We start from the raw sequence: 12,138 nt of genomic DNA on the forward strand, positions 1-12,138 counted from the left end.
TGTACACCCACCCACTAAGGAACTTCTAAAAGTAGAAGCCAGATGTTCATTTTTAGAGATAATTTATAACCACATATCTTCTTTTCTTCCTCCCTAATCGCAACACCTTCTTACTTTTTAAAAATTTAATGCCAGAACTTGGAGACCAAATAACTAAATCTTTCCAAAAGTTATCTTCAATGTTAACTCGTATGACTCCATTCATCTTCACCATCCACAGAATGACTGTGTATGACCACGTGTGACCACATGTGACCTCAGCATGCAAGTCTCAGTGCAGGGAGTTTTAAAAACACCAGACAGTGGCCAAGGAGGGATCCCCCTGATCCTACCCACTACTGCACAGCAGCCTACGCCTTGACTGCTGCTGCCTACCATGGGCTCGTGCTTACTTGGTTATCGTTCCATCAATATCAGAAATGATGACCTTGTCATTCCAGTTCCACAGGTAAATGGTTCCCGCACAGCGGCAGGTACCTTGATACTGGGTTGTAATACTAAACACAACATCATTTGGGCCATCTTGGAGCTTCAGTTTTGCCTTTTATAAAAAGTAAGAGAATAAGGAAAATCATAGATAATTTATAAAATAAATGGGATATCACTTTGATGGAATTACATACAATTAATAATCAGTTTCTAGTAATATATAGTCATTGAGAGATTGCTAAAATATAATGTTAAGTGAAGAAAGGATCCTAATCCCTAAATATATGAGTGTGTGTGTGCGTGTGTGTGTGTGTGTTTACGTGTACAGGGGGATGTATAAAGAATGGAAAGAAGTACTTGAATACGATTATTGTAATAAAATGGAAAAAAACCAGGTGAAAACAGAGTTTACAACAGAGTCTGAATATTTACATCACCACCACCAGTGTTTCAGGGCCTCAGCTCAAGGCAGGATGGTTTCTGTTGCACAGGCATGCACCTGCCGAGCACAGCATGGAGAGCTTGCTCAGAAGAGGCTGAAGGAGCCACTGCCTGAATGATGTTCTGGAATTCTAAGCGATTTTTCTGATTCCCCCAAGAAACCAAACGTCTTTGCTCTTCCTCCATACCTGACAGTCCTGGGGCATAGCAAGACCATTTCAAACAGGGGGAATGGAGTGGGAAACAAGCAGGAAAGAGGAAACTGCATCTGAATAAGAAAATGGCATTTCTCTATTGTTGTGGCTCCTAAAAGACAGTGTATGGCCCAGTGATGGGCTGGCTGGACAAGACTCATCTGGGAAACAGGTTGAAAATACAGATCCCTTGGCTCATTCCCAGAGATTCAACTAGGACGTCTGGGGTGGTAGAAGAAGCCATGTCCCAGGTGCCCCAGGTGGTCCCCAGGGGAGGGAGATGCTGTTCTACCATGAGTGAGTGTTTACGAGCACACGCCATGTCCTGTGTGCAGGGCTGGGGATAGTGTGGACAGAAGAGGAAGCATGGTTAATTAAACAGCTACTAAAATAAACTGGATCCACACGGAGCACACATAACTCACAATCTGATCTGAAGAGAGTCGAAGAGACTTCTTATATGAGGTTGTGCTGCCATGACTTGAGGGCTCTGTGGGAACAGGGTCCACCTTGATGGATTCTTCAAGCTCCTGTGACCCCTCATCGCTCGATGAGTCATCCTCAGCTGGCCTATTCAACAGCAATCCAGTTACTTAAGAAGCAGCAGGGCACTTCACTGAGAAGAGTTTTTCATTTAGGATGAAGAGATCCTAAATGAGAAGAGTTGTTCCCTCTGTTTCCGGAGTATTCCTACCATGAAGTGAGAAGACCATCCTCCTCCTAACTCTAATGACTAGCCAGCAGTTACAGTCTGGCCATGACTGATTATTTTCTGCTATGACCATTGAATGCTACTAGGTCTATTGACCTTTACTGAAAAGATAACAGACGTTTCAAAAGATGCAAACTGTAGAAAATATAATTGCTTACACAGATTTTAAAAACTATTAAGACAGATTTGCTATAACCCCTTTAACAAAAGTGGGCAAAGAGCAAGAAAATGAATGCTCAGGCTTAGACCAACCCCTGAATTAAAGAGCTGGAGCAGAAGGAAAGAATCTGTTTGGGGAAGTATAAGAACAGTGAGAATGAGAAGAGGGTAAGTTGTGGCATCTTTCAGGGCCAGCCAAACCAAATATCTAGAGGGTTGCCTACTTCTAAGAAATGAAATGGACCCACACCAATTTTGGAATTTTTTTTAAAAAAATTTAATTTTAAGTAATCTCTATACCCAAAGGTGGGGTAGGGGGGCTAGAACTCATGACCCGGAGATCAAGAGTTGCATGTTCTACCAACTGGCCAGGTGCATCTTGAAATTCTTGGCATCTTCCTTTTGCACCAGATAGAAAGCCAGGGAGCAGGGACCAGAGACAGCACATCTTAAGGCTCCTCAAGATCCCTTTCCCAGAGGCCTCCATTTCACAGGCATCTGATTCCACAGCTCCAGGAATGGAGCAAGACATTTAAAAAGCAGTACAGAGTATGTTTACTCCTCTGAGCTGATAACTTTTTTTTTTTTAGAAAAGCAGAAGTTATTATCTGCTACCTGAGTGGCACCAATAAGCCACTTACTGTCATGACTGTCCATTAGAGAAAGACATTTCTGACTAAATATTAAACAAAACTGTCAAAATCAATTTGATTGTAATGGCTACATAGCCTAGGGGTTATGAGCCCAGAGGAAGGACAGAGTACCCACCTGCCACTGGCTGGCTCCTTTGTGCTCGATGCCAGGTCACTGGTTGGTGGCGCATCGGATTTCCCTTCCTTGGCCTCTGGCAGCTAAAACAAGATAATAATAGCAATGTGCAATTTTTCCCTCCCAGCGACTGACAGGTAAAAACTTATCAGCAGCACTCTCAGGGAATGAACAAAATGGTTTTCTGAATCCACAACTTAAAAATGCTTAAGAAACAGCCTTTTTCTACTTGTGCCAAAGGAAAGAAATCTGAGACCAAAGTCATATGCTGCTGTGCAAAAAAGCTGTTACTACAAAGCCACAAGTGAAAATTTCAAAAGGGCACTATTTCAAGTCACAGAATACAACTGGCCTATACTCATTATGTCTGCGCCAGGGACACGAACACTACAGAACAGAAGTTACTGATACGACTGCCACTGCCATCTCCTCCTTGGGAGGAGAACAAGCTCTTGCTTCTGTTTGGAAGGTAACGTAGTGAGCAGAGCGGAAAGAGCACAGGCTTTGGGGCTGGACTCATGGTCAAACCCTAGCTCCATCCCTCACCAGTTCTGTGCGCTTGGTCAAGTGATGTCACCTCTTTGCACCTGTTTCTTTACCTGTAAAGTGGGAGCTTAAACTTCTATACCATCAGGCTGCAGTGAAGGTGAAAGGCAAAATAAAGCACGTAGCATAGCATTTCCACATCTCACTGTTCAAAAATGGGGACTATTAATATTGTTAAGAGAATAGCCCAAATTCACTTTCTTGTGTGTGGCAAAAAGTTTTTGAATAAACCAAAGATTCACTTCTTTTTAGCCTGTGGAAAAAATTACTTCTTCCAGGTTAGTTACCTGTTTGGTCATGCTTTCTCTCTTACGCCAAAACCACCAGCGACCAGACTTCTTTGGCATCTTATCTTTGACCCAGGACTCGACCGTGGCCTGAAACAATCAACTTGGGTCAGTCTAGCCATCTGTCTGTCACGAAGACCCAACTACTTTCTACCATCAGCATGTGGGATGGTGCTTTATTATGGAATGTGAGCAACATTCTCCACACCTCCCCAAGTACTCTAGAGTCTGTAACACCAGTGAAAGGCAGATAGTTCTTTTTTGTGGTGGCACAGCTCTGTGGTGGTTCTGTGGTAGGAGGCTGGGTGGTCTGGTTATAGAGAAGCAGCTGCGGGGGGGCTGTCAGGCGGATGCTCTCATTTCTCTACCGTTGGATAACATGTTCTTTACGCATTTTGAGGACCAACTAAGCTGATACACAGATTTAGAACCTTCAGGTTCTACATAAAAGGCTTATTAGCCACAATTTGACCCAATCACACTGATGCCACACTTCTGGTGGCCACACCACCCTCTTCATGCTGCTTCTTTCCATATTAATGAGGAATTTTTTTTTCATTCATTCTGTAGTTAGCGAATAATTAATAAAATCTCCCAACTTTTATACCCAGTCAGAAACCAGTATAAATATCTAATAAAAATGACAAAGATATGGCAGCCCAGCAAATTTCCTAGATTTTGGGCATGAGATAATTTGGGTGGGCACACAGAACTCTTTGGATCTTCTCTAATATTAAATTAATTTTAAACAAAACTTTTACCATAGTACCCAGTTTAGAAATGTGCACATATCGATGTTTCTAAATATCATGCACTGTAGATACTTTCAAAAATGAAAAGAAATGGATCATCTCACCTTTGGCAGACTCTTCTGGAATACTTGCAAGCTAAGGATCATGGGAGCAGCCAAAGCCCAGTTATAATAACTGTGTGAAATAAAATTGTGCAAAACCATTACACAGAGAAGGGAAAGGGTGAGAGTACAGGAAGGGGAAGAGAGGAAAGGAGAGAGAAAAGAGGAAAGGCATAAGACATAAAATTCCTTATTGTTTTCAGTGAGATGCACTTAAATATCTATGACAATAACATTTTGATGCTTCACTGAAAACTAAGGCTGAGGCTTCTCTTTCACTTTAAAATCACTGTCCACTAGTTCATTTATATGACATTTTATGACAAGAAAACTATAACAGTTAAAAAGAGCACTTTGAAAAGAACCAAACTCTGCAAGACTATTTAATAATTACAAAAGCAGGAGTATTTACCGGTTATAGATCCGTATTACAAGGTTAGGATTGTCTATAAGCCCAGGATTTTCTGCAAATTCGTGATAAGTAATTATATGCTCCATGAATTTTTCTGCAATGTAAAATAGTAATGACCCTTTGTTAGAGATTACATAAATTCCTAAATGAGATTATCACAATACTCTACACTGAAGGAACTATAGCATAAAATGAGGGATAAAATGAGTCCTTTAAAAAAAAACCAAAAACTCTTTTACATTCGTCAAAAGCAAAATATCAGACACTTTTTTAATCCAGCGCAAGAAAGAACACTTCCTTTTTCTATCCTTCTCCTCTTCCACACTACTTGCTCAAAAACAAAAACAAAAAAACAAAAAACCCCACAACAACAACCAAAAAACTCAGGAAGGATACGCCAGAGACTTTTAGAAAAATAAATTACAGATGTGGCAAGAGAAAGGAAGACACAGATACACGTGTGTGCACACACACTCTAGAACTAATAAAAACTACAGTTTCATTCTTAGCACAGACAACAAACTTTACTGGGAAGCAACTGTGAAACTAGGGAATATTCATGGGACTCTTACAGTATTAAGTGCATGTTACATTAAAAAAACAAAACATTTTACAATTGCTTGGAGGAAAAAAAACCTAAAAAACACACCAGAATTTGGTTTAGGGTCTGTCAAGGAATGAATCCCAAGTTCTTGATAAATAAATGAAGATTCTACATGAATTTGTGTGCTCTGTTCCTAAACCCACACTCTAGTAGATATAAGCTAACAGAGAATTTCTCACCAGGATTGTTCTTCCTGGTGATGTGTATATTAATTACCTTTACTTGCCATTTCTGCCTCCTCCAATAACAAATTCTACCTAAGTTACCCAGATTTTTTAAAAATGTAAATTCTATAGTCTGTATAACTGTGTATTTTCCATTCTACCCCCTACCTATAATTTTTAAAGTGAAGGCTTATAGGGACTTAGAATTACTGGCCATAACGGACTCTTAATTTCTTGCAAATAATAAAACAAACAAGAGTTAAGAGATGGAGAAGAAAGAGGCATAATAAGCACCCTGTGACCTTCAAAAAGAAAAAGATTCAGCAAAGCACAACTGTAATGCTCAGGGTACCCAGTTTCCCAAACACAGGACTTCAGGTGCTCCGAGGGGCAGAGAAGACAAAAGATCATACTACTAGTCCTGGAAGGAAAATCTTTCCTTAGAGGAAAATCAATCAGGGGCCACGAGCCAAACTGAGAAAATATGAAGAATTTAGGTTACAAAGGAAGGTAAAGCCAGAGAGGCCAAAGAACTTGGGAAAGACACACACAACTGCTTGACCTACTCCGAGTCACCTGAATTGGCTCTGCTGAAGATTCTTCCTTTCTCTGGAGTAAATGTACTTTCCAGGGCCAAGTCTCAAGACTAAGATAGAAAATAACCCCTTCTACTTTTTATTGGAAAGACTATTTCCTCAACAGACCATTAATTTTCCACAACTTCAGGCCCTACTCTCATGTCTCAAGTCCAGCGATTTCCAGGGCAGCTGGGCCCCGGTCCACACACATTTCAACTTCACAGATGAGAAAATGGACACAACCTGAGCTGACCCTTGCCGCTTCGTAGAGAGGGCAGTCTGAGAATTCTCCCTCTTCAAGTGAAATGAGCACCTGCCAAGGTACTGTCAACTCACCCAAGCCATTTATTTTTAAGGTCAATCCATACGAGGTACCTTAAAGGAGGGGCTGAAGATATGACAATAACGGGAGATATTTGTTACTTGCACAAGGTCATTAAAGAATTTAATATCCTGAGTGGCTAACCAGCAGGTTTCTATCATGTGATGACCAGGCTGCTTTCTCCAGTGAAGACAAGGCATAACTGCTTGACATACCTTTGGAAATCTCTCCGTTCTCACTGAGACCCCCACAAAGAGAGAGGGTGACATCAGGCAAGTCCATGGCAGAATCAGAAAGGCACTCGGTGCCGCTATCTGCAGCCGCACTTCCCACAGACTGTGGGGACTGGGAGCCGGAGAGCGTGTCAGACTCAGGCCACTGCCGGGAGCCAGGGTCCGATTCACTGTGGGCAGCAGATGGGGAGAAAAGGATCTGCCTTATTGCAACTTCTTATATTCCTAGCTTACTACATGGTTTTCTGGGGGCCTGAACCAAGTAATTTATCCCATTAAAAAAAGGAACAGACTGACCTCTGGACAAAGCTTTTCTTAGGTAGAGTTTAGGATCATATCATAAATGACATTTAAAAATAACCTAATCGCACTGCTGAGGAATTAACAGTGAATACAGTAAATAGGTCACAAAAATCACTACAGTCACTCCCAGTAAGACAAACTTTTCAACTACAGGCTTTCTGATTTTAATTAAAGGAGTAAAAGAGTTATAACCATTTATTTACATTTCCATGATGAAAATGACAGCGTAATTAAGAAAAATCTGATGTTTGGAAACCTTTGATCCTAACTTCCTAGAAAAAGTGGTGGTACTATACACATCCTGTAGAAAATTACTATAGTTCAGAGCTGTCTAGGTTTTTCTAAATTCATCTGTTACTTTGCAAAACAAAGAAATTAAGCAAGAGAAAATTCTCAAGAGCGTAGACCCACCCTGGAACAAAGATTTTGAGAAATAAACTATAAACAAACTATTCTTACACTAGAGAGGTTCAGGACTAAAGGTGAATTTAATTCATTTTTCTAGATGGTAAAGGCATGGAAGCCAGGTTTTAGAAGATGATCCTGAGGGAAACTTTGTAATGAGGTATAAATCTGAATGAAAAGGATAAGGAAATGGTACCTTAAGTTTCTTATGCATGAATGCTTACTGCTCCACACTCTTTGAATGGACATTTAATGTCACACTGAAAAGCTGTTCTAAAAGTTTCAAATTATTTTATTTTATTCAAAAAGCCAATATACTTAATGTATGTGATCCAATGAAGCTTTATGATCTAAAAAAAAAACCCTCAAATTTGAGTAGTAGCTGGCAGCAAAGTATGGATAGGCCATAAACAGAAAGCAGTTTCCAAAGCTATTATGTTTTACATATGAACCAACAACCCAGATTCAGGTTTCTGGAAATTTTCTTTCTTAATAGCAATGCATACCCAGTCTACAATATTGAGATTAGTTAGATCAACAGAATGTTCTTCTCATTGGAAATGGTGAAAAAGTCAAAGCTGATGTAAAGCAGCAAAACCTAGTATGCTGGCATCAGAGAGCGAGGCTGACCCCTGGGTAAAAAACAAATAGGGTCCTGCTTTCTCCTGGGCCCATGGCTAGGTCCCCTTATAGTCAGATGTGGCCAAGTGACCATATGACCGAATTTTAAGATGTGGACAGAAGGGGTGTGCTGTGCTCCTCCCAAGCCTGGCTCCTGAAAACTCCCCTGTGTGAGTCTTTCTCTTTTCCCTGTGGAGGCCCTAAGGGAATGGTGGAGCCTCAAGATGGAAGAAAAGCTGTGTCCTGAATCCCTGGGAGTAAGGCACCTGGCACCAAACATCAGCACTGGAATACATGAGCAAGAAAAAAACTTCTATTGTGGTAAGCCACTGAGGTCCAGTGTTTTATCAGAGCAGCTGGTGTTATCCTAACCAATGTAACCCTCTAAATACATGGAGGATGCCATCTGACTCAACATGTTGCCAAATCTACAAGAGCAGTGTGACTTACATTAATGTTTAGCTATAATTACAAATACTGGATACTTAATCAAGAGGACATGGATCATGACAATTAACAAAACAAATGGGGATAAGTATTTATGAAATGTCTCAGAAATAGGCTAACTTGGTGAATGGGCAATGACCTCAGGCAGTTAAATTATAATACAGCATAGTAAGGTTTCATTGCATTTCACTCTCATTTTTTAATCAATCAGTTTCTCCCCATTTTTTAAAAGGGAAACTAAAAATATCAATCCTTGGAATATCAATAAATAAGGACTGTGAAATCTGAAAGAAAGTGGTAATTCTAAGCTTACATTTTAACTTTCCTATTAAAACAACATGGAGCACTTCTAGTTCTTTCACCTTAAAAAACCCAACTACTACTTCATGTGAAGAACATATTTTAAGACAAATTTAGGGCAGAGAACTAGGAAAGAATTTTAAGGACTTTCCAAAAATATCTATAAAAAATTTTAAACATGTCAACCCCATCTTTCCATTTTAAATAAAAACTTAAAATGTTTTTCAATAATTTATTTCTAAGTACTTAATTATGTGTACCTATAACTCAGTATTTTCAAACTATACCTTCCATGAGAAAAAGTAAATTGATTTTTGTAATCAGAGTCTTATAATGGAATTTCCCTATGGATAGAAATGAACTTAGGAGAACAGTACAATACACTGTATCTGAGGTTTTAAAGGTATTCAAAGTGGAAAACTGTGAGGTGGGTGGTGACAAATGGTGAGAGCTCTAGGGAAAATGTGGGGCTCACACCAGCTGGAATGGTGTCTCACTGGGCCCAGCCAAAGTTCACCTGGGAACTCAGACTCACTGAAGGAGTGAAGGCATTCTTTGTAAACTGTGTTTGAATAAAGATATATTACCTTTAAAACATAATAAATGGAATATGCTGATGAACTTTTATTGCATTAATGACTGTAAGATTTGCTAATGTGAAGTCATAACCATTGGTAAATCGTTACATAGGTTTAACCAGTATACCTCTTCTTGTTATACTGAAAATTTCTTTATAAGTAGGTAATAGGTAAAATATAATAGGTAAAGAGATAAATTATTAGTTTCAAATCACTATAGTCCAAACAACACACAATTTCTGAATTTCCCAAAATCTGAAGCAATCATCCAACTTAGCTAAAGATCACCATAACCTTGCTCCATTTTCACAGAATGTTTTGATTTAGAAATAGCCACTGTATTTCACAGGTAGTCACCCTTAAATATCTAAAAAATACACTACCTCTTAGGGAAATAGAGGGCTGCAACTTCAGGTTCTAAAGCCTTTAAGTCATCCAGGTAAATATCATCAGGTCCCTGGTGCTGGCTTCTCTTGTGGACACCTATTTTTATAAGAAAAATGCATCAAAAGTAAGAACTTAAGCTATTCTTCATTTACAACTCTTTAAGAAAACAACGGTTTTTACAAACAATTAAGACCAACTATGACTCAAACTGTATTTTATTTTTAAAGATTTTCTTTGACAGAGAGAATGAGCAAGAGAAAGGGAGCAGGAGAAGAAGGAGAAGGAGAAGCAGACTCCCTTGCTCAGCAAGGAGCCTGATGCGAGGCTCAATCCCAGGACTCCAGGACCATGACCAGAGCAGAAGGCAGATACCTAACCAACTGAGCCATGCAGGTATCTCAACTGCATTTTATTTTTATTTATTACTATTTTTTTAAAATTAAATTAAATTTTATTTTAATTTTTTTAAATTTTTTATTTTTTATAAACATATATTTTTATCCCCAGGGGTACAGGTCTGTGAATCACCAGGTTTACACACTTCACAGCACTCACCAAAGCACATACCCTCCCCAATGTCCATAATCCCACCCCCTTCTCCCAACCCCCCTCCCCCCAGCAACCCTCAGTTTGTTTTGTGAGATTAAGAGTCACTTATAGTTTGTCTCCCTCCCAATTCCATCTTGTTTCATTGATTCTTCTTCTACCCACTTAATTTTTAAAGGTTTCAATTAACCTTTCCGCTGTGTTGGTTCTCAGGCATCCATGTCAATGAAAGAGAAATTTGGTGTTAGACACATAACAGTTGTACAATAAACACAAGCTAACTTCTTTCATATGCTTTTAGATGAATAATCTTAGCCCCTGAATCATTTAGATTTCATGATAAAGTCTTCTTAGAATATGAATAGGCATGACCAAATCTGATGAAATCACTGGCACTGAGAAAGAGGTCATTATTTTAAAACTGTGAGGGAAGGTTTGCTATAAACAGGGGAGTCATAAGGTGCCAAAGTATCACCAAGCATTACCTTCTGATTGCAAAAGGACAAAAATCCTTTACAATGGATAAATCTGGCAGACAACACCTTAAACAAGTGGTCATATAAATATATATGTAACTTAAATATATAAATATTAAAAAATTTTAAAAGCTAGGGGGAGAAAAAATGAGATACTAGGTAAAGTACTCAATATATCCTAGAGGTAATCTTCAACTCAAAAAATAAACAATGTTGGGCGCCTGGGTGGCTCAGTGGGTTAAGCTGCTGCCTTCGGCTCAGGTCATGATCTCAGAGTCCTGGGATCGAGTCCCGCATCGGGCTCTCTGCTCAGCGGAGAGCCTGCTTCCCTCTCTCTCTCTCTGCCTGCCTCTCCATCTACTTGTAATTTCTCTCTGTCAAATAAATAAATAAAATCTTAAAAAAAAAAAAAATAAACAATGTTGAACCCAAATCTAATTAAGCCTCTAGACCTGTACTGCCCACTCACTATAACAAATCACCACTGTCCTAGTCTAAGACAGCTGTGTAAAATGTGGTAAAAAGTGTAAAACACACCAGATTTCTAAGACTTACTATAAAAAATGTAAAATATCTCAATTTTTATATTGATTACATGTTAAAATTATAGTTTGGACTTACTAGCTCAGAATATATTAATTAATTTCACCTAAACTTAATTTCACTTTTTTTTTTTAATGCGAGAAGATTTAAAATAGCATATATAGCTCACTTTGCATTTCTATTGGGCAGTGTTGTTCTAGAGCCAACTTCCAGTTTAAAGAAATATGGGGATGTCACCTTGGGAAAAAACTATCAGATACATCCAGAATGTGAGAAAGCATAGAAAAGGATTGGATGGGCTCTTGAAAAGATCAGTATCACCGGTGCAGAGGGGGAAAGAGGTGCAGTGGTGTATGTATAGGAGTGAGGGAGTATGTGTGTGGGCAGGGCTATTCTAAATAAAAAAAGGTTAAACACAAGAACCACATGCAACATGTGAACTTTGATGAGATCTTGGTTTGGAAAAAAAAAAAACACAGCTAAAAAGGTTTCCTTGGAACATTTGGGGAAATATGAACACATGACAATGGTCCTGTGGTTATGCAGACAGTGTTCTTATTCTTTGAAGGTATATCCTACAGTGTTTAAAGGCGAAATGTCACAATGCTTGCAAGTTTTTCAAATGGTTTGAAACAATAAAAAAAACTGAGTGGAGAAAGAGAGGAAGAAAGCAAGTATGTATAAAACTTTCTGATAACAAGCTGGGGGGAGGGGCACTGGGGGTGGCTCAGGAGGTTAAGTCTCTCTGCCTTTGGCTCAGGTCATGATCTCAGGGTCCTGGGATCCAGCCCTGCATGGGAACTCTTGCTCAGAGTTCCCATGCAGGAACT

The 12,138-nt window shown here is 39.3% G+C and overlaps 1 protein-coding gene across 3 annotated transcripts in view; it reads right to left on the reverse strand.

Moving 5' to 3' along the window:
* Positions 1-12,138, reverse strand: part of LPIN2 (lipin 2) — an 82,719-nt gene that overhangs the window by 6,477 nt on the left and 64,104 nt on the right. For all 3 annotated transcript variants that reach the window (XM_082698963.1, XM_082698964.1, XM_082698962.1), the window contains exons 8-15: positions 9,740-9,839; positions 6,685-6,872; positions 4,802-4,895; positions 4,393-4,462; positions 3,537-3,626; positions 2,704-2,786; positions 1,490-1,634; positions 393-541 (exon numbers count right to left, since the gene is read on the reverse strand). In XM_082698963.1, the coding sequence (XP_082555089.1) occupies positions 393-541; positions 1,490-1,634; positions 2,704-2,786; positions 3,537-3,626; positions 4,393-4,462; positions 4,802-4,895; positions 6,685-6,872; positions 9,740-9,839 (919 nt within the window). The remainder of the gene's footprint in view (positions 1-392; positions 542-1,489; positions 1,635-2,703; positions 2,787-3,536; positions 3,627-4,392; positions 4,463-4,801; positions 4,896-6,684; positions 6,873-9,739; positions 9,840-12,138) is intronic.

The sequence above is a fragment of the Mustela nivalis genome (assembly GCF_964662115.1).
Source record: "Mustela nivalis genome assembly, chromosome: 14".
NCBI classification, from domain to species: domain Eukaryota; kingdom Metazoa; phylum Chordata; class Mammalia; order Carnivora; family Mustelidae; genus Mustela; species Mustela nivalis.